The 22,835-nt window shown below is 38.5% G+C and overlaps 1 protein-coding gene across 17 annotated transcripts in view; it reads left to right on the top strand.

Moving 5' to 3' along the window:
- PARD3 (par-3 family cell polarity regulator) overlaps window positions 1-22,835 on the top strand; it is a 445,891-nt gene that overhangs the window by 258,702 nt on the left and 164,354 nt on the right. For all 17 annotated transcript variants that reach the window (XM_068173465.1, XM_068173476.1, XM_068173422.1 and 14 more), the window contains 3 exons: window positions 11,680-11,868; window positions 12,338-12,508; window positions 22,522-22,672. In XM_068173465.1, the coding sequence (XP_068029566.1) occupies window positions 11,680-11,868; window positions 12,338-12,508; window positions 22,522-22,672 (511 nt within the window). The remainder of the gene's footprint in view (window positions 1-11,679; window positions 11,869-12,337; window positions 12,509-22,521; window positions 22,673-22,835) is intronic.

Genomic DNA, 22,835 nt, shown 5'->3' with positions numbered 1-22,835 from the left:
TCATGTGCTTAAGGACTCTGCAAAGCTGTGGGTGTATCATTGTTTCAGACACGCCTTGCGGTATCTCCTTACTGCATCTCATTAGAGCATGTATATTTTTATCTTGATATTTTCTTACCACGTACTGCTGATAGCTAAGGAGATCAAAGATCAAAGCCCAGGATAGTATTTCTATCTGGAATTGAATACCATTGAGAATCAAATACCATAATTTGTGGGTGCAGCCTTATAATGTCCTGGTTTTAGGAGTTGAAATTCCACCCCGAAAGCTCATTAAGACACAGCAGATTGCCTACAAGGTGTTTATAGAAATCAGTTGCTCATCTGTTGCAAAGTTAATGTTTTGTAGCAAATTCCGTGGTGAAACCCCTTCTTTGACATTCTTGGAATCAACGCTCTAACTTCATCTAAGGAAAGAACAAAATAAAATAGGTATCTCCCATTTGCATTCTTTAGATGTGTAAAAAATACTTGTTAATCAGGAAATTGCAGGAGGGACAGGGAGTGTATGAGTAGCTAGAGATGTCTGAAATAAAACAGCTAGAAAGCCTTAGCAAGCCTTGAAAATTTGGAAGTGAATTGGAAAACATATGAAGACTGAGTAACATATGGTTACTGAGGGAGTGAAGCTAGAAACCTGATCAATACAAAAAAATTTGCCTAATGTCTTCTGTTTTTCATTCTTTATGCGTTGGGATTTTTTGTTATTTATTTAAAGGCTCAGAACAACTGTGATTGATAGTAGGAACACCATGTCTCTTTATATTTACCGACTCCAGTATGTGAATAAAAAAAGGGACTAAGTGTGAAAGGTTTTGATGGGTATTTGTAATGCACAATGCTTTTGCACTTATGTCCCTTGTTCCAATCTACTTAGCTTTGGATAAGTGTGATACTTCAATTTTACAGAACTAATTTTCCTGAGCTGCGCATTAATAATACAGTCACACATTCTTTATTATTATTTTTGAAAGTATTTCTCTTTGCTTTCCTTTATTCTCCTTGGTCCTGCTTCAATACCTATTTATTTCTCCTCTGTCTACTTTTCAGGTCTTTAAGATTTCTAATCTTGCAATTTCTGTTTCTGTGCCTGCTCTGATCTTTGTGCTGTTAGTAGTGAGGTTTTAGTCTCCAAGTGTCAAGGACTTTAGAGTTGAAAGCAAAGTAGAAAAAACCAAAACCAACAAAAGAGCATGATGAAGGCAGTGAAGCTACAGAAATGAGAGAGGTGGAATGCAAGTCCGTTTTTCATTTAAAGGCAAAGTGGTTGTGGTTTTTTTTTTTGTTGTTGTTGTTGTTACGTCTTTGTGGAGAAATAGAAGGAAAATGCACCTTTGAAATTAAAAAAAAAGATATGGAAAAAGAAACTCCCTTGAAAGTAGAAGGCCTGAAATAAAATCACAAAATATCAAGCCTAACTTATCATTCTTTACTCAGGGGTTACCTTCATGTAACTGTTACTTTGAAATGGTTTGCATGAATATTGTGGCACTTGGATGCAGTAGTTAGTCCTCAGAGAGGTAATAAAAGAAAATCTTGAAGGTAATTTTTTTTTCCTAATTTGTGGCCTGAAATCCTTGACAGAGTTATTCCTTACAACCCAAATAAGAAAGCATATGAAATCAGTTTTTTTATGCACCATCACAGAATACAGATTCTCAATCTTAAACTTCCGTATAAGAAGATTTTGTAGTTTGAGAGGCTCACACAATTTAAGCTCTGCTCTCCAGTTTTACAGAAGAAATGCAAATTGCTGATGCAGCTTCAGCCTCTATCCAGTAACTGTGCCCTGGTGAAAACAGGACTGGTGTTTTTACTTTCTCCTTTGCTTATGGACAGAGCCGTTGCTCTGCTTCCTCATGAAACGAGGAAATCTCCTGTATCTTGGTTGAAAGGTTGCTTCACCCAGCCATGAGTTTGTGCCATTTGTATAGCTGATGACAGCATGGAACAGATGCACCTATTGCTAAACAGGGTAGTTATTTGGAATGTAGGAGATTGCCTGTAATATGAAAAAACTAGTAATTTATCATTATTACATTTCTGTTTCTAAGCATAATTATCTTAATCCTGTTACCGTGCATTGAAATGAACTGTTAATTATGCTATGTAAAACATCTGCCAATTAATTTTTTCCTCATACTCTTTGAAGGTTGATAGTGTTTCAGTAATATTTTGCTTTTACAATTGTCATTCACTCTTAGTTTTCTGAATTCAGAACCAGCAAGTTAACTCTCCTGTTAAGCATAATGCTAGAAAAATAATAATTATCACATGAGTAAGTATTTTCTAAGGAGTGTTGTCTATTGATAAGAAGAGATTCAGAGTTAGAATTCAGGATTTCATTTAATGATTGTTGCACTCAACAGCATGGAAAAGCTTCGGTTTTCTTTTCTCATTTGTTTTTCTGTCAAATTGCTGTAAGTGAGCAGAATGTTATGAATTTAAGTGAGTGCAGGATTCGTAACAGTGACATAACAAGAGTGTTTGGTGTGTTGGAACAATATATAAATGATTAGTAGGAGTGATAGAAATTGCAAATGGATTGCTTTTTATTTTCTTCTGAACTAAAACCTTTGATATTCCAGTTACTATCTAAATTTCATTTTGATTATTGTGTTTTTTCAGATCCAATTGCTGTTCCTGCCATATTCTTCTGTGTGTGATTCTGAGTAAATTAGCTAGCTACCCTTTTTATGCAAGAATTCATTGCCTGTAGGAAAGGGGTGATACTGGTCAGAGGCATTTTTTCAGAGCTAATGAATAGTTATTTTTGTATGCTTTTTGTTCATAAGTTTTCATATTGTGAGTATGAGAGACAATACTAGCAAAATGCCTAGAAATACATTATTTGTATTGATTATTAGATAGAAAATTCTTGTGGAAAAAAAAATCACAGTCAGTGTTGAGCTTTAAGAGGATGTATTCTGAGTGCATGTGTATTTGTCTTTTACTCAGAAGCTGTTTGTTTTTGTATTTCAAGATACCTAGTCACTGGGGATGCATGCAGAGATATTTTTTAAAAGCTGTAATAAGTTCCCTCCACTTCCTATTCAGCACCTATACAGAACTTCAGCTTGGTGATCCAAATGTCTGAACATTGAGCCAAGATCATAGATGGACTAATGTCAGACTATACCACCAGCAGTGTTGTTATCAATAGCTACAGAATGATTTTATTGGAAAAAGATATGTCTGACTGATGATTAAGCTGTTGCTGTTATTTCCTCCATGGTGCTTAGGAATGCTGTAGGAATGTATATATTTTTGTACCTTTTTACCTTCTAATGGTATGAGCCACAAGGGTGATTACAATGTTTTAAAGGCATTTTTAGTGCAATTTTGAGTGGTTTCAGCTAATAATTTTAATCAAGTTTTAGATCACTGCCCATATGAAAGAAATAGGTAGTGAATGTGTGATTTCTGCAAGGTACTGGTGTGGTTTCAATCTTTTAGCATAGTAGATACTCTAGTATTAAATAGCATGTTCTGGCACATTTATGACTTGAGATAAGACATTAATTCCTAGTGAATAATTAATATAACAGTTAAGTGGCTCTGATCATGAATGCTTTTTGACCAGTCTGAATTTCCTGGAACATTCAGTGATAAGCCACATAAGCTTCTGCATAATGCAGTACTTAGTACTGACCCTCAGGCTCAGTTTTGACTGTTGGCAGCTGGTGATTTACCTGGGATATGGTGTGGCACACTTAAACTGGCTTTGTGCAGCACCATAAGGAGGCTGTGGCTGCCTTCTGAACACTGGCATTGAAGACACTTGCTGAAAAATTCCCAGTTTCATCTAAGACAACATACGTGTCCCTCCACTGTGACAGGGTTGTCTTAGTGCCACCATTGCAGAGTCATCCAGAAGCCACACTTGTGTGTACAAACTTGTTGATTTGGAGTAAACCTAGTTTTATTGCATCACTGCCATTAGACTCTTGGTGTTGATTCTCCCTTGATATTAAATGCAGGGAAAATAGTGAGATGAAATGGTTTGCTATGGTTGCCTGAAAGTTTGCAGCAGAAATAGAAGTGAGACACTCTGAGGTGCTCCAGACTGGCATTACTTCATGGGGAGTGTGTTTCCTGCCATGGATTTCTACAGAGGCATTATTTCTTTTTCAGCTTGCTTTTCCTGTCTGTCTTTTCCAGACACTATCTCTTTCTTTAGTCTTTCAGGTCTTGTAAATCTGATAGGCCAGTGAGAGAAGTATAAGGATTTTTAGGGATCTCTGTCATTAATGTGTTGGGCATTGAAGTTTTTCTTGAAGAAGGAATACTGCAGAGAGCTGTAGCTTTATAGGCTTCTTTGGCAGAACAGACACCTACTGTGTACCTAATCCCTTGGTTTTCACTTCTCTAGGATAAACAAAGTGTAAAGAAACGGGGTTAGCATTACAATCACATGTTTTTGTTTCAGGACATACAGTAGGAACATGAAGTTTGAATAGAGCAGCACTTTTGAACATAGTATGATGACCTAAATAAAGTACAGTCATTATGGTACCTGCAACAGACTAGTGCCTGTGAGAAGTTCTGAGATTAAGAACCAACAGAATGTAATTTAATGGTGTGATCAGTTTTTGAAATGTGGAATCTTATTTGATTAAACCAGTTTCTATGACAGCCCAGATCAGAGTGTTGGCATTAGGGAGAGTAATGTAAGAATAGACAAGCAATGGACTTGTTATAGGGAGAAGTAACAAACATGTGGATGTATTTAAACATGGGCTTTTGCAGAGCTTTGATTTCCATTCTAAATGAAAATCACATGCTAGAATTTTTGTGCTTTGGAAAAGCATTTAAATTTTTCCTAAATCATATCTTAATCCATCCAAACCTTTAAACTGAAGTTATTTTTGCATGTGGAACATCTTTTTTGATATTAAATTAAATCCTTAAAATGGACATAACAGGAAATGCAGTGGGGCTGTTTTACAGTACTTCTATGAACTAACATTTTTTGCCTATAAATACTTACCAAAGTTAATCCATATCTAATACACAAAATACTCTTCTTGATGGGATTAAGATTAAAGCAGAGCACATTTCCCATAAAATCTCAGAATTCAGATCTAGTTTTTGATATCTAGCAGCTGCTGTTTGATTTGAATGAAAGCAATCTTTGCCAGATGTGACATATTAACTTTACTAATATGAATAATGAGTCTCTGTATATGAGCAAATAAGATTCATTAGTGCTTATCTAACATATGACAGATATTAAAATTCTTAGTCTAGGAAGAGATAGAACAAGAAAGCAAGCATAAGAATTCTGGTTGTTTAGTTGGCTGAAGCCCTGTATAATTTTATAATCAGGTAAGTAGTCATTTAGGTTCTCTAAACCTATAATGCAACACAACAGTTTGATAAAAAAAACCAAAAACAAACAAACAAACAAACAAAGATAAATGGTCTTGTATTTCAGGAGAAAACTAAGTTGGAGTGTACATGCCATTACTGGATCAGTAGGCAGGATTTTCTCTGTTGATGGAGTTACTCTAGTTATATTTTTCTTTTAAGCCTACCCATGGTGGGATGCACCAGCTCTCTGTTACTCCTCCCGAGGAGATCCCTCAGCTGTTGTTGAGGAGGTGTGTTTCAGGCCACCTACATTGCTCTGTTTTCAGTTCCTCCAGCAGTAATACATTACATTTTTATAAGTACTAAACATCACCCCCACAAAACCAAAGAAGCTGTTGACCAAAGAAGCTGTTTCTTTTTCATTAGAGGTGCTTGTTTAATGTGTTCTACATTTGTATATGTGATGGCATAGGATGAGAGTGAGTCATCATTTTTTTTGTGTACCTCAGTTCAGAGGGTGGCCTGGTAAGACAGCAGTGTCACCCACTTAACTTGAAGGACAAAACAGTTTGAGTTGCTCCTTATGTTAAGAAGGTGTTTGCACAATAGCTAAGTGAAATCTTCTCTTGCATATATCCTGCTGCATTCTGTTTTGTCACAATAATACAGAGACAAGTTTTATTGATTTCCCAAACTATAGGGCTTATGATTCCTTAGTATTATGGGTACCTTATCAGAAATAATTAAATAATGGATGCTGTATTAAAATTTTCTAAAGACTGAAAATATCTTGGAAAAAGCTGTTATGTTAGGTTGGAATTCCCTGTTATTGGAACCCAATGACTAAACTTGGGACTTAGAAATTTCCAGTAGTTTTACAGCCTACACTTCCTAGAGAGCTCTTCTATCCACCAAACTCACCTTTTGAGAACTTCAGGTTTTCCATCTGGATAAATTGTAAAGAGAGAAGACATGTTTGTGAGACAAAAGGTTGATAGATTAACAAAACAGTATTGAAACAGTGGCTAACAGGACTGTAATGTTAGAAGGCTGGACGCAACAGAACTTGAGACAGGTAAATTGAATGGTCAGTGGGGTCATTGAAGTTATTAGGTAGTGTTTGTGCTATAGTTAATTAGTCATATGGCTGCCATCGTTGTGGTGTATATATACGCACATGTAAGGGTGTGTTGTATGTGTACATGCATATACGTGTGCATTCCAGCTTGTAAAAGTTTTCATGTGCATGTGTTCATATATAAACTGGAGATGCAGAGCTTTATTGATTGCTCTGTGAAGGGGAACAGGAACACATTTTTGTATACATAGTCACAAAGTAATGTGCAGACAAGTTTCAGTGACTGAATAACTGCTGAGAAGGCAGCAGGTCTAAGCTTGCAAGAGAATGCACTTCACTGGAGAGAAGGCTGCCAGACTTGCAGCAGCAGCGAGTCACTTAGGAAACCTGTCCTAACTTGACTGAAAATTGCTTCCCCTGTTAGGTGGGAGGAAGGTTTTCTTTGCTGTTCAGTTTCTGTTGTCACCCATCTCAGGCTGCTTACTCACCAGCTGAACCCTGATGAGGTCCTGCAAAGGGAGGAAGTCCCAAGCAATAGTGTGTAAAACATGAACCCCCAGCTGGTCGAGAGAGGTGATTGTCCCGCTCTGCTCCTCACTGGTGTGGCCTCACCTTGGGAATTATGTGAAGTTCTGGGCACTGCAGGATAAGAAAGTTTTGAAGCTATTAGACAGTGTCCAAAGGAGAGCAACAAGAATAGTGAAGAGCCTTGAGGGAAAGCTGTGTGAGGAGCAGCTGAGGTCACTTGGTGTATTCAGCCTGGAGAAGAGGAGACCAAGGAGAGACCTTATTGTGGTCTTCACCACCCTCCTGAGGGGAAGAGGAGGGGCAGACAGATCTCTTCTCTGTGGTGATCTGTGACAAGACATAAGGAAATGGCCTTAAGTTGTGTCAGGGGAGGTTTAGGCTGGATATCAGTCACCCAGAGGGTGGCTGGGCACTGGAACAGGCTCTCCAGGGAAATTGTCACAGCACCAGCCTGGCAGAGGTCCAGAAGTGTTTGGACAATGCTCTCAGACACAGGATGTGACTCTTGGGGTGTCCTGTACAGGGCCAGGAGTTTGACTTGATGGTCTTTGAGATCCCTTCCAAGACAACATATTCTGTAATTCTGTGATACAAGGATAAAGAGGAGATGCTGTTAGTAGTGTGATGGGAAAATAATGGCACTCTAACTGTTGAAATCTATTTTTATGTTGTTTATAAAATTAAATCTGATTTTATGATCAGATCAGAACTTACATAGAAGATAATGTTATGTGGAAGAGAAAAACAATTCCCCCCCATTTATCTTATAGCTTTTTAAATTCTCTGTATATATCAAAACACTGCTCTGAGTTTGCTCTAGTCAGGAAGTTTATCTTTAAATTTACACTATATTTATGTTGTATATAAAAAGTGAAAAACTTATCTCAAATGTTGTTTAGCATAAATTGATGCAAATATGATTTTGAAGCCAAAAAAGTCACCTACATATTTTATCACCAGTAAAATTTTTATTATGAATTACATACTTGAGCAGCTTCATTCATCCAGCTGAAGTCATTTCAGATGACCTTTTCCTCAGCAGCCTCTGTCTGAACAGAATATTGTTCTGCTGTTAATTGTTTTGGACATAGTGTGTGAAAAATCTTAAGGGAGTTGAATTTTGTTGTTCAGGGTTCACAGTACATAATTTTGCTTGCATGTTTACTGCTGGTCTGTCAAAATACATGACGGAATAAATTTCTCCTACAGATCAACTAATCATGAAAATAGTGTTGAGGTGTTTGATTGACATAGCGAAGCTGTTAATTTAGAGAGTATCAAGATCAAATGGAAGCTACTGCAATTAAGAAGTGATGTGTTCTCAGCTGAGAATTTTTAATGCTGCATTTTAGATTTTTTTGTGCATTTTAATACTGTCTCATGGACGTATTAGGGAAATTCTGTGATTTGTTACATTTAAATACTTAATGTTCAACACAATTTCAGTGCAAATTTTACTCTTTTATAATAGCTGGTTTTATATTGACTGGGGAGAGGTGCTGTACATGTAATGTTTCTGTACTCTAAAGGGCTTTGGAGAACAAAGGATTCAGTCATTATGAGATTTTGCTTGGGCTTTTTTGTTTTGTTTTCATCTTTACAACTTTGGTTCAAAATATTATAGTAGCAGGCTAAAAATCTTCCTGCTCACAGTCATTCTCTGTATCTGGCTCCTTTATGACATGCTTAGAGGTTCCTTGTCACGATATGGTACTGCTCCAAGGTTTGTATTATGAAGTTACATTCAATATATCATACATAGTAAGACCTTTTTTGATACCATGATGTGACACAAGCGTTAAATTTGCTACTTTCATTTCCATAGCCCTTGAAAGTTAATAGTTAAGTTTTTATTGAAAGCCACATTTTTCCCGTTTGTTCTACTTTTTTTTTTTTTTTTTTTTTTTTTACTCTACATTCAAGCATATCATACTGGCAGGTGTCACACAGAGCCTGGAGGGCAAAAGGCTTCTTATGTCACTAAAATTCCAGACACAGATATGGTGGTAAAGCAAGTGTGCTTAGGTGGGAAAAACTGTAGATACCCTATGAAGTCCCTCAAGAAATTTAGCCATAGCCTAGTAATGGTAATTTTCTCCCTTAAGTGATTTGAGCAGTTTTCTCATGCTTTCAGCACTTCTGATCCTGTGCTGAAGCTGCTGTTTCTCATTTTTTCATGAGCATGATTTGCTCGCTCATGTACAGCTGCTACAGTGTAGTTTGTTCCAGGTTTTGGCCTCACATTTCAGCTGCACACTCAGGTGTCTGCAGCCTAATATTGCCTTATTTCCTTATTCAAGATAGCAGTAAACAAGCAAGCGTAAGCCTCACATTAAAACCACTGCTGAACTGATAATGCAGCTCCTTGGTCTCAGTGAAGAGAAGTAGGGTAGAGGCCATTAGCCAAGTCTTTGGGGGTTCTTGTGAGATGCTCACTCCAATTGACCCTTTGTCATAGAGGAATGCACCTGACAGGCCTGGGAGACTGCTTTGCCTGAAGTTTTGGTGGATTGTTTGAAGATTAGAAAATACTGAAGGAAGAGGGAAATTGATTCTAAATTTATGTTAACAGTAATAAAGAAAAATTCAATAAGCATATTGCTTTCCTGGATAAGCCATACATCCTACCTTGGCTTTATCTCTCTTTTGTCTCGCAAGGTTTATTCCTGCTACTATTTATTAAAGAATATGAAAGTGATCAGTGTTACAGAAACTATAAGGTAACATGCATCTGTTTCAGATTGTTTTATTCTGCAGCCGCTCGACAAAATGTGGATTCACATGTATGTTAAAGCTAGTGCTTCTGTGAGCCAAACAGGAAAATCAGGGTGGTAATTTTCCCATAATTTGGGAAACACCTTTTAGATAGAGTGTTTTTCAATGGTCACAATACACCTTTCCATTCCTCACAGCTAGCGTTGGTCATGCTGTTTCGTGTGGCCAAGAGAGATGTGTTTGAATAGTGGGATTCACAAGCAAGCCTGCCCACTATGGCACGTTGATAGGAGATGTTAATTTTTTTCATTTTTGGGAGGGTTTATTGGTTTTTTTTTTGATGAACCATTGTGCTTAGTTATAAGCAAAATGAGTCTAGTGCAAAGGGAAGGGCTGGTGAACACATGAAAGTTCACGCTTTTAACCAAGTGGGAAAAGATAGAGCTCCTGTTTTTCTTCCCTCAGCTGTTGTGTCTCTCTCAGCAGTCTGACTGCCGTCCCATGTGACATTTTTGCACTGCATTTCTAGGTCAGTGGTGACACAACTAGCATGCTTGTGCCCAAATTGATCATCTCAGTCTGCTGTACTCCACATGGCTTTCACATCTATCTTTGCCATAGGCTGTGCTTGCATTTCCTGAAATCTTAAGAAACAGGGACAGCTCAGCAGACACGTGTTAACTTCTCTCATACGTCTTCTCACTCATATGAGTGAGCGTTGCAAATAGATCAGTGATGTGGGAAAAGTTGGTATGAAATCAGTGTCAGAAGCAGAGGTGACATGTTGCTGAGATTATGAAAATTTGGCCAGATTAATTCTTCCAGAGAAGAACTGCTGATGCTGGACATTAGTGTGTACCTTCTGCTGTATGTTCTCTTTCTCCTTTATGTGGGTGAAAAATCCCTAGCCCAGTTGGGTTCACAAGCAGAGAATTGCCTTTAAGGGCATGACTTTTTTCTTTAATTGATAAAGTTATAGCCAAAACTGGTTATATCTGCTTTGTTAGATTTGAAAGAGAATCAGAAACAAGTGAACAGCATCTACTGTAAGAGATAGGGCTGGTGAACAGCCTGTCCCTCCCATTCCTCCCTTTGGCAGAAATCTCTTGGACATGAGCACTGCTCCTCAGGGCATGGCCATTTTCATTCCTGGGTGTTGTGCTCATGCTGCTGCCCCAAGAGTGTCACTGCTCTGTGGGACACTGCAAGGCTGCTGGTCCCAGCTTGTTGCCACCCTGAATTCAGCAGGAGGTGAAGCATGAGGCCGGTCACCTGTGCTTGTATGGCTTTTGGATGCATGGAAAGGTGTCACTGAGCAGCTCCTTGCTGGCAGCTGTGGAAGGCTGTGACTGTAATTCAGGGTGCTTAAAACCTGGGATTTTCCCAGCCAGGCTAAGACTAGGTATTGAGGACAACAAAGATCCAGAGAGGTGGGTAAGAGGACAGAGGTGAAGGGCGGAGCTGGGAAAAACAGAAAAATTGGCACTCAGAGGTGGATTTGATGTATCAAAGCCTGGCAATAACAGAGAGATGTGCTGTTGCAGATCTCAGCTGTGTAGTTTTCTGGTTTTTCCTAACACAGATAATTTTAAATAAAATGAAGTGAACAAGTAATTTTTGAATTTAATTTTCTTGCACTTATTTTCTCCCCTAAGACTGCAAAGCTCCATAGATAATGATGGTACTTTAAAAAATCTGTAGGTTTGCAAGTAGGAAAATATTTCTGATAAAGCTCTCTTTTGGCTAATGAAATAGCAGCTTATGTGTGAGTTAGTACTGATGGCAGATTCAGTAATGACATGTGATGCAATTACTTTACTAGAGAGAGAAGCACTTAGACACAAATTTAAGATATTTCTGAACCTAGGCGTCAACTGGAGAAGATTGAAAATACACTATTTCTACACATTTCTTCACATAATTACTGTGGAAAATATTGTGGCATTGTAATAAAAAGCATAGAGTTTTGAATGCTAATAGCTGTAGGGGGAAGAGAATTCCCAGAGAAATGCTATTCTATAATCCCATGCTAATCTCCCCAACAGAAAGCAGAAGAAGAGGAGCTTGTCCTCACACCTGATGGCACCAGGGAATTCCTCACTTTTGAAGTTCCACTGAATGACTCTGGGTCAGCTGGGCTTGGCGTGAGTGTCAAAGGTAACCGGTCAAAAGAAAACCATGCCGATTTAGGAATCTTCGTCAAGTCCATTATTAATGGTGGAGCAGCATCCAAGGTAAGAGGGAGTATCTGTGTACTTTGGTCTTCCTCAGTTTTCCATGATAAGTTATTTTGAAAATATCCATAGATCGAAGTAGAATGAGATCTGTAGTGTTCACCAATTATACCATCAGAGGTAACATTTAGATTTGTACTCAAATGTTTGCACATCCCGGGATTTAAACTGCCCTAACAGATTTGGGAAGGAACGAGCCGTCTCTGGTACCGTTCCATTAGTATGCTATTTGAGCAAACAGATTATGATAATAGCTTTCAGTGCAAATCTGTAATTGGAATAGACATTTCCTATAGTGGCTGCAATGGAAGCTATTATTGCAGTGTTCATTTCGCCATAAACCCTTAGGACTAAGAATAGTTGGTTGAATATTTTTCTTGTGATTTGGGTTTTTTTTTTATTCTCTTCAGTAGACAAAGCTTCCTTTGTGTGTGTTTTATGTAACTATCTATAATTTTTACTTTTCCAGGATGGCAGGCTTCGAGTGAATGATCAACTAATAGCAGTTAATGGAGAATCATTATTGGGCAAAACAAATCAAGATGCTATGGAAACCTTAAGGAGGTCCATGTCCACTGAAGGAAACAAACGAGGCATGATTCAGCTTATTGTGGCGAGGCGAATAAGTAAATGCAATGAGGTAATAAGCTTTTGATATCGAGATTGACAATTTTCACTTCTGAGGTATTTGTGTTTACAGGAGATGTCATGTTTCCTCTGGGACTTGAAAAATAATATCTGAGAAGCTAAAGAAAGAGGGAACTACAGAATTATCTGAATTTCAGTGTTAGACATGCTAACGTTATTACTGATCAATAAAGTTTTTCTTTCAAGTATTTTTGTCAATGAAAACAGGAAACACTGAATAAAACTATATTGATTTTGTAATTGGATCTCACTGTTTACGTGACTTTTGTTCAGCGGAGTTTTTATGGAGGTCTATTAGATCTTTCATTTATAGACTTTGTGTTAACTGACTTGTTTCTTTGTCACTTCCAGTTTTTTAAGTAAGAGTAGAGCTCTTGTGTTTCATTATTATATTTTATCTAAACAAAAGTTTCATGTATAGATTCTACAAAACTTTGTCTTGGCTTTAATTGTGGGGGAGGTTGAACTACTGAATTCAGGGTGAAGTGGTGATTCTTCTGATGATTTGCGACCTTTGTCTTCTCTAGTGCAATGTTAATGTGTTGATCTTTTGAAATATATTCATTATTTCTAATAGCTTATCTTCTATTTAAAGTAAGTAATGCTATATACTGGGAATATATGGACGTATAATGAGAAGGACTGTAGATGTTGGGGAGTGAATTAGACTTCAGAACAAATTGGAGAAAGAACTGAGTTAAATAGGATACAGCTGAATGGCATGTCAGAAAAGCATCTCTTCTTTAGAAATCTAAAAGTCAATTCTTTCATTCCTACTAATCGACTAAGGCCTTATCAGGAATGTTACTTCTTGATCATCATGCTTCAAAAACGACGTGCACAAATTGGTTTAGTATCACTGCTCCTGCCTAGGGGAAAAAGGAATGGTTTACTTTTTAATGCATAAATCTAATCTTCAGAAAAAAAATTACTCCATAGTGTATTATAAAATCATGTCTGAAAAAGGCACTAGGCATTTTTAAAGTGTTAAGCTCCTCTTGATTAACTGCTTATACAAAGGTTTTGTACTCATGCATGTTTATATATGCACACTGGTAGAAAGCCAGCTTGGATGCACAGTGTGTCTTACTTAGTGTTGAAGGAATTCTGACCATTTTGTATGTGGTGATGTCCTTATCTAGCCCTAATTTAGCCTGTCCTTTGGAGACTGTTCCTTATTCTTACCCAATTTCAGACTCTACTACATGCTACTACATAAAAGGGTGAAATATTTTAGATTATTTCTGTGTTTAGTTTTTTTTTTCCCCTAAAAGAATGTAGAAGATGATCCCTTTTCTCCTAGTGAAAGTCTTCTTGATTGAATTAATCCAGACAGTGTTTGTAAACACAAAGGAGGTAATCCAGCAGTGATGAAACAAAAACATTTCTCCTTGAATCCGACACAATTTTTACTCACTTAAGAACAGCTTGGTCCCCTATATCTGCTTGACATTTCGTACAATTTATTTTGCAGAAATCATGTGCCAAAAGCAGCGCAGCTGACTGCAGTATATGTGCTTCAAGATAAAAGAACTGATTGTGTAAACAGATTTAGATACTCTGAAATATACCTGCACGAGGGCAGGATATGGCCTGTCTTTCTGGGCCTCCTTTACAGTTTTTGTACATTTTCCTAACTCCTTAAGAAGATGGCAAGATGAGCTATAATGATGAGGAAAGTATTGATATGTCGCTATTGCTGTAGTAATCAAAAAGTTACAAAGTAACTTTTGTAAGTAATTTTTCCTAGGAATTATTGCTTTTATCACACTTACTCAAAGGAAATATGATGTCAGTACCGTTTGCATATTTTAATATGATGAAAGGATGACTTGCATGGATATAAAGCTGTTTACTTGCTGAGCTGGCAGTATGCAAGAAGTCACTTTTCTGGAAGTCTTGCAATGCCCAGACTTCAATGAAATGAAAAGCAACGAGAGTTTTTTTTCTTGGTATTTTGCAATTAAACCCTATATCCTCCTTCAAGAATGTGACCAGTTTAAGCTTTAGATGTTATTAAGCTGATGTAACACTGATAAGCTGTGATAATGTTATTTCTGAATGTTGCAGGAATACCATATATGAGTGTGGTATTCAGTCAGCTCAGTCCCTCATTAGTAGCTGTGGGGCCTGAGAACTGGCTGGTGACAGCATTGCCTCAGTGGCTGACCATGTCTTGGCTATATTGTGCTTAATTCAGCAACACAGATTGCTTAGACATGCTGGTATACAAATTTTCCCCTTGGAACATTCCAGTAACAGCCACCAGGAAAGATTTTTAGTATTAGAACACAAAAAGAAATGACATTTGACTGGCAGCAAATTCAGGAGCTTGCAGATTAGAAGCAAGACCATAAAAAAGGCACACCCTTATTTTAGTAACTCCCACCTCTTATCACCATAGAAGCACAGAATCATTTAGAGTGAAGATTATTGACTCCAACCATTAGCCCAGCACTGCCAAGTCCACTCCTAAACCATATTGCCAAGAGCCTCATCTATACATGTTTTAAAGACCTGCAGGGATGGTGACTCAGCCATTTCCCTGGGCATCCTGTTCCAAAGCTTGTCTATACTTTTCATGAAATATTTTACCTAATATCCAGTCTAAATCTTCCCTGGCACAACTGGTGACTGTTTTCTCTTGTCCTATCACTTTTTACCTGGGAAAAGGCACCAACCCCCCCCCCCCCCCCCCCCAATTCCTCCTTTTAGGCAGTTGTAGAGAGCAAAAAGCTTAGCCTTCTCTTTATTCCAGGCTAAACACCCCCAGCTCCTCAGAAATGGGGGTTTACTGGTTTAATTAAATATAAAAAGAAACATTCAACTTTTGAGAAAGTATTTCCTGGTGTTTTTTATGCTCTTCTCCCTCTCTTTGTTCTTCAAAGGAGTCACCATAAAAAAACAGCAGAAAAAAATATCCTGTTCAACTGATTCTTTACTTTGTTGATTCAGCATTCTATGTGCCCTCTTTGTAGACAAAAATATAGCTTTGTTTCTTGTTAGTCTGAACTACAGTTAAGTGGAACTGGTTTGGTGTTATTCCCTTTTGTGTGTCACCAAAAACAATGTTCACTCTGCTCTGTTCCAGGGTATGGTCAGTCCTGCAAGGTCAGGTCTTGGCTGATTCCCTGCCACACCGTGGAGCACCCACAAGTGCCTCAGAAGGGAAATCCGTGCCAGCGATGATAACGCCAATGCAAAAATAATTGTGCTAAACATCTGGATGATAAAAGCAGATGTTCTCTGGATGATAAAAAAATCACAGAACAAAGTAGCAGCAAAAAGGAAAAAAAAAAAAACCCTTTTATTCCCCCTGCCTTCAAGTCCAGCAATTGTTTTGCATTTGCAAAGTCAAACTGACTTCCTTTGGGATAGACTACATAGTCTGCTTCTTTCTTTGGTAAAACTGAGTTTGAATTGAATTTTTAAGGCAATAAGTGGTATGAAACTGTTCTTTTGGTTTTAATGTCAATTTTCATAATCAGCCCTCAGAATTGCTGCGGAGGAAGAATTAATTTTGCCGCACAATTCTGCAGATTGTTGTTTCTGCATGTTTCAATTTAGACTAGGATTTTTGTGTACTTTTTTTATTTTTTTTTTTGCTGTCTAGAAGTGAGTGACAGAACCTCTGTTGTCCTGGGTTGAGAGAGGCAGAACAGTTGCTTCTGATCTGCTGCAGAGGCACTGTCTTTGTCAGAGAATTTTCATTGGCTTCTTGAACATGAAACTATTTCAAAACTTTGTGAAGTGACCTCGGATACTCCTTTCCCATGTCATCATTATTCTCAAACAGCTTCACAAGTTCTCATGTTGTAATCTAAGCCTTCAGGGAAATTGTAGTAACAATGTAAATGTACATAAACACCATAAGAGTATTATCTTGACTTCAGAGAGGCAGGGAGGAGATAATTTCTATCACCAGCCGTTCTGTAACTGTAGAGTCAAAAGAGACCACGAACATCCCAGAAGGTAAAAAGAGATTTTGTGCTGCTGTGGTTTTGCTGAAGATTTGCCTGTATAAAGAATTTTCATTGACTCAACAGAAGATAACGTGTAATCCATCCAGGTTTTCAAGTGAATTGTCTTGTAGTAAATATTGATATAAGCCTGGAGTGTTAGTTATGAATGAACTCTAAGCCAAAGCTGTGCATCTGAGTTTTTCTCCTGCTTGCATCATGTCTATACAGAGTACAGCAATGTAGAATTCTGCAAACTGCACTACTACAAACCTTGCAAAACTGTGTTTAATGTCTCAGCCACTCCGGACAAAATCACACACTGAATATTTGATGGCCACTGTTAGGTTAGTGTAACAAAAACATTTAATTTGGGATTTGGCTATATCTGAGGTTCCCTTGCTCCCTGTTTTAAAAAAGTTAAACATTCTGTTCTGTTCTATATTTTCAGCTTCCAGCCTTGTGTGTTAACTCATCAAGTTTCCTACATAAGCACAGAGAGATTCTTTAAGACACATTTCCAAAGCTGTGAAAACAGTGGGAAAAATGGAGAGAATAACAATAATATTCACTTGACATTCATATATGGCCAGTTTTTAACACCTCATTTTTCAGAAGAGGCAGCCATCAGCTTTTTAGATCTTTACTCAGGGCTGAAATTTGTTAAATTGCTCACATTTAAGGAGAAATGGAGTTCCATGTGCCATATTCTGTTAATTAGTGATGCTATTGTGATTAGCCTTTATGGGCAAACAGCTGGCGGCTGCATCGCCAGAACGTGCTCAGCACTCAGGCACAACTGCCAGGCACATCCCTGCAGCTGGTGGCTCCATGTGCTGATTCAAGAAAATAAAGGTAATTGTTACTTTTGGAACCCTGTGCTTTTCAGTCCTGCAACCTGGACAGCTTAGAGACACAGATTGCTTGTCTGCACTCTTGTTCATGTCACAGGCAGGCAGCACTTGTCTGCCATTAAGTGAGAGAGCATCACCATTTTCCTCAAAATGAGAAATTTCAAGGGTTTTTATTGTTTAGACCTCCCTTTTTTTTTTTTTTTTTGACAGAATGGATATTTTGCCAAACCTGCCTGAAATTAAGCTTTGCAAATGATTTGTCGATCCCCAGATTTCTTCATGCATGTCTGTTCATTTTTTCTCCCTTTGAAAATGAGCAAACTGTGATGCAGAGTCCTGATTCCAGACCATATAAGGACCTCAAATTGACTGATAGATCAGTGAGACTTTGCAAATGAGTGGCTTCATTATAAAAGAAACAAGCAAGCATCTTTTCTTTTCCAGTGTGTGTGCAAGTATAAAATATTCAGCATCATTTTCCCCTGCATGCATTACTGAGTTACCTACATTGAAATTTAGGTGACAGGTTTGTTTTTCTGTCTCACTAGATTAATCTTGTGATGACCTTTTGGAATTTAACTGTCAAAAAGTCTTTAGCATCTTCTCCAAACACAGTGATTTCCCTGTTCATTCCCATCTTCAACTCATTGATAAAGCTATTTATCAGCTTAAGCTATTCCCAGCTCTGGTTCCTAGGGGAATCTACAACTCTTCTCTATTCTGAAGATCAATCTTTGTGTCCAATTCTTTAGCCAGTTTTCAATCCAGAAAATGAAAATTTAGTCCAATCCTATGAAAACTTCGTTTCTTTAATGCCTTTGATATTGATGCCTTGATATAGACTAGTAGTATTTTAAAAGTATCTATGTTGGAAAATTAAGCTGTAGTATTTTGGACATCTTAACCACAGTACACAGATAAGAAGGAAAAAAGAAATCCTGGAGAATAATTCTATGTGACAGAAAGAGCTTCAGCATTCTGGATGCAGTGTCATATATAGCAAATTTGTATACCGACTTCTTTAGCACCCATAATGCTTGCATTCCTATATTTGGACAATTTATTTTCTGAAGGAAAAAGGGAGTCTGATTCTTGTTTCATTACAAAAAAAAATTTGTTTATGCTTTGAATATTTTGGCACTCTTCTTGTGCATAAACCTTTTTCATATTTATGTACATAACTTCAAATAGGATGGATGGTGGTGTTTAACTAAAAGGAACTGCATTATTTGTCCTTTTATCATCTAGATAAGCAGCAGCTGGGCTAGCTAGTACAGACAGTACTTTAGCAAACAGCTGGTTTTTATCTGAATGACAAAGGGTCAGGGTAGAGCCTTTTTTTAATTTAAAAAAAAAAAAATTAATCTTGCTTCTCTTTTTAATATAAGAGATTGGATAGAAAAGGAGCTACAGGCAATCTGTAGCATGGGAGTTTTTATTGCATTTTTACAAATATGATCATTTAGTACAGATCAGTGCTAGGATCCAGAAAGGGAACTCTCTATTTTCAGTCTAGAGAGGAGAAAGACTGGGGGATTTTTACCAGTCAGTGTCTATAAATACCTGATAAAAGTAATAAAGAATACTGATCCAGATTCTTCTCAGGGCTGCCCAGTGCCAGGACAAGAAACAACAGGCATAAATGAAAATACAAAAAATTTCTTTACACATAAGAAAAAAGGTCAACATTGGCACAACTTGCCCTGAGAGGTTGAGGAGTCTCTGATCTTGGAGATACTCAAAACCCAACTGGGCAGGGCATTGTGCAACCTGCTCTTGCAGACCTTGCTTTGGGTAAGAGGTTGGATTAGATAATCTCCTGTGGTTTCATCCACCCTCAGTTGGTCTGTGACTCTGAACTTGCACACCAAGGGGTGCTCCCAGAGCTGTTGATAGGGGGCCAGTTGCCACATGGTTTTCTTTCCTTGCCAAGCCTTTAATGAAGCGAAGAATTTGTACAACTTTGTTTCTATTACCCACTCTTTATCAGTCAATCAAATAAAATTATACCAAATAGCACTGAGAGTGGTTAAGAGAAGGAACTAGAATGTGTAATTCCAGCTCTTTATTAGATATGCATCACGAAGAACAAGTCTATTTGAACTGCAGTCTTGCTTTGGACTGTTGGAATGTTTGTCTTGCCCACCACACACTTTCCAAATTCTGTGGTTTTTTTCTTGCACAAACTTCCTGTTAACAATGTAAGGAAAAGGTGTTTTGGGGTTTTTTTTGTGACAGCCAGTTGTCTAATTTTTGGTGTTTTATAAAAGGCATTGTATCTTCTGCAAAATATATGTGTAGCTGGCTGTCAATGCCTGTGTTCAAACCCATCTTTCAAGGTGCTAATTAGAAATGGAGAAAGTTTTACTCTTGGAAATTATAAAATATGTGATTCACTTTACAAAACATGGCCATATATATGCAACACTCCTGCTATTTCTTTATTTACCCTGTACTTTACTGTATTACCAGGAGTGAATTTCTATATATTTCTTTGCTTCTGAACCATCTTCTTGTCAGTGTCTTTCTGAAAATCTCTTGAGATTTTTCTACAAATGAGTCTGAAAGTTGATGGCTTGTCATACAAAGGACTGTGTGATATGGCTCACTAAAAGCTGGACACTTGTTACATAAAGTCATCAATATAGCACTGGGAGAATAAATCCCAAAGCACTTTGATATTTTCACACCTTATTTAAAGGCAGTGAAATAAAGGGTACCATAATTTAGTACTTTTATTGTGCAAGTTTAAGCTCTCAAGCAGTCTAATGTTGCTATGCTCTTTTTTTCATGAAGTGTTTCAGAAGTTAACATTTCTTTTCAAATGGGCCTTAGATTCCTTTATAACAGAGTCTACAAATATTGTTTAATTTACTTTTCAGTAAAGCTGTCAGTTGTAATCTGCAATTTAAAAAAACTAATAAATCCTCATTTCACAATTTAAACCTTATTGAGTCTAATTCACTTGCACTGCAAGTTTATTATTCTCCTGCAGCTTGACGTGCCTCCAATTGTAATTGTGTTGACCCTCCGATGCAGTAAATCTCCCCGGTGCTTATCAAACTGGGAGAGATAAGTCTACAGTTTGGAACTTCATTAAATATCTCATTTATATTAAACAGATGATGGCTTTGAACAGAAATAACAATTTTTACAGAGTCTGCGACCTCCCAGTCGTGGTCTCCTTGACCGTAATGCGGCGTTTCGCAACCCTCCGCCCCTGCGCCCTAGGCGTTGCGCCAGCACCCGCGTGTCAGAAGTCGTCCGTCCATCGGGCTCACTTCAAAGCCTCTGCTGGGGAGAAAGCCCAGGGCTTTGTAGCCCTTAAAGCAGATTTTTTAAAACTCTTTCATAGCATACATTTCTTAGTCGTCTGGGGAGTGTGGGTGGAATGATTAATAATGGGCAGCTGTTTCAAAAAGAAAAAACAACCAACATGTTGCTTGTTATTCTAATTCCTGAAACTATGAACTACTCCTCTCATGCTTGTTTGGAGATCAGTCAGTACTTGGAACAAGCATTTCCAGGGGCATCAAATAGTTTGCAGCATGCTCGGTATCTTTGAGTATCTGGTCCCCACTGTATTTCGATATGTATGAAATAAATGCTGTGCGATTTGTGTAAGGACTCTGGTTTTGAGATTTAACTGTATGCTTCAATATGAAGAGGCGTGTTGGTTAGAAGAGCTATTGCTTTGATATCTGAGTTCTTACTACTTTTCTACAAAATACATCTATTTTTAATAGTTGTTTACTTTTTGATAGAGCTGGATTCAGCTCATAATGTTCAGGTGAATTGGTTTAATGGTCTTGGCAATGCATCTTGGTAGCATTACTAAGAGGACAGCAGGGTGCTAGAGCCCAGGTGAACCAAGAGCTTTAGGGGCAGCAGGAGGGCTGGATGGTGTGAGGATTGGGCCATGGTGTGGGGGTCCCTTATCTCTGCAGGGGGCAACTGGGCCCTGCTACATGGGGCATCCACAGTGACCTGTGAATGCACAGGTACTCATTCTTCTCATTTGCAAGGGGCTGTGCTGACAGCAGAGCTGTGGCTGATGGGGTTGCTAAATCCAGGTAGATGATACCAAATTATTTTCTTTGCCTCTCATGGGTGCTGTGTTCCCCTGAGCTCTGATTTTCTGGGGCTCACTTGACTTGTGCGTTCCCCTGAGCTCTGATTCTCTGGGGGTCACTTCTCCTCACAAGGGGAACTTGACTTTTTCCTGTCCTCTTGAAAAATCTGAGAAGCATCTGTAGGAAAACAAGGGATGACCAGCTTCTGCAAGCAAAGACTGGGGTGGGAAGATACTCAGGCAGTCTTCTGAAGGAGAGCAGCTGGGGTGGGCAGGAAGCTGTATATGCAGCCTTTCTCTTTCCTGTGCACATGGCCAAGCAGCCTGTGTCCATCACTCCCACCACATACTTCATCTGTCTTGTGATGCCCTGGAGAGTTTGCACTCAGTTGTGGTGGGCAGGGACCTGGCAGCTCCAGGGGTTCGAGGGCTGGGGTGTAGAGCACCTCAGGTCTTGCCAGTTCTGATTTTTGTGTCTCTGCCTGGATGCTGCAGCAAAAGATTAGAGGAGCTTCCAGGTTGAATGAAGCATGTAAGACCTCTTTACTCTGCAGTCAGGAAAGACAGAGCAAAGAACTCAAATGAAAAATAAAATTATGGTGAAGTGTCATAAAATTATGACAACTTCTGTGTTTTTTTCTTTTGTTCTTAACTACAAAACTTTGGAGTGTGATAATTTCATTTGAAAGGAAGTTGCACCACTGTGGCAGCAGCAGTGCAATTCCAAATGAGAGTTCCTGTTCCATGCTCCTGACAAGGGCCTTGTTGTGTTCAGCTGTCAGTGTACAGAAGATGGCCCAGCTGTCTGCTGATGGTATTGGAAACAGCCCAACTGTCTGTTTAAGAAATTATCCAACAAAGAGACACCAAAATGAATTTTTTTTTTTTTGCCAATTTTCTGCTGAAGGATTTCAATTTGACAGGGCACCATGGGGGGTGCAGTGTAAAGGGGTTAGAAAGTTGGTCATTAGGCAGAGCTGTCATTGCAAATTATCGCTGTCCAGGATGAGAAGTTCTAGCTCATTTGGTGCTCAGACAGGTCTAGGCCTTAGGCAATTTGTTACAGTTCTCTCATGTGGTTAAGGGGACCCCAGGCACTAATTTCCCCCTCTCTTTGCAGTTGGAATCACCTGGGAGCCCCTCTGGGCCAGAGCTGCCCATAGAGACTCTGCTGGATGACCGGGAGCGGAGGATTTCCCACTCGCTCTACGGCGGGATCGAGGGTCTCAGCGAGTCTCCCACAAAGAACGTGGCATTGGGCAGGATAATGGGTGAGTCGAAGCAGCTCTGCTAAACAGGGCATGATTTTATTTCTCTCTGTGATTCATTGAAGGGTGATCAATGTGTTATGTGGGAATTGGGAACATGGAGGTTGCACTGACCAACTTAAAATGTGCCTTAAAATTCTTCTATGCAAGCCTTCTGGATATGTAA

The sequence above is a fragment of the Anomalospiza imberbis genome, chromosome 1, assembly GCF_031753505.1.
Source record: "Anomalospiza imberbis isolate Cuckoo-Finch-1a 21T00152 chromosome 1, ASM3175350v1, whole genome shotgun sequence".
In the NCBI taxonomy this organism is placed as follows: domain Eukaryota; kingdom Metazoa; phylum Chordata; class Aves; order Passeriformes; family Viduidae; genus Anomalospiza; species Anomalospiza imberbis.
This window is presented reverse-complemented; position numbering and strand designations above follow the sequence as displayed.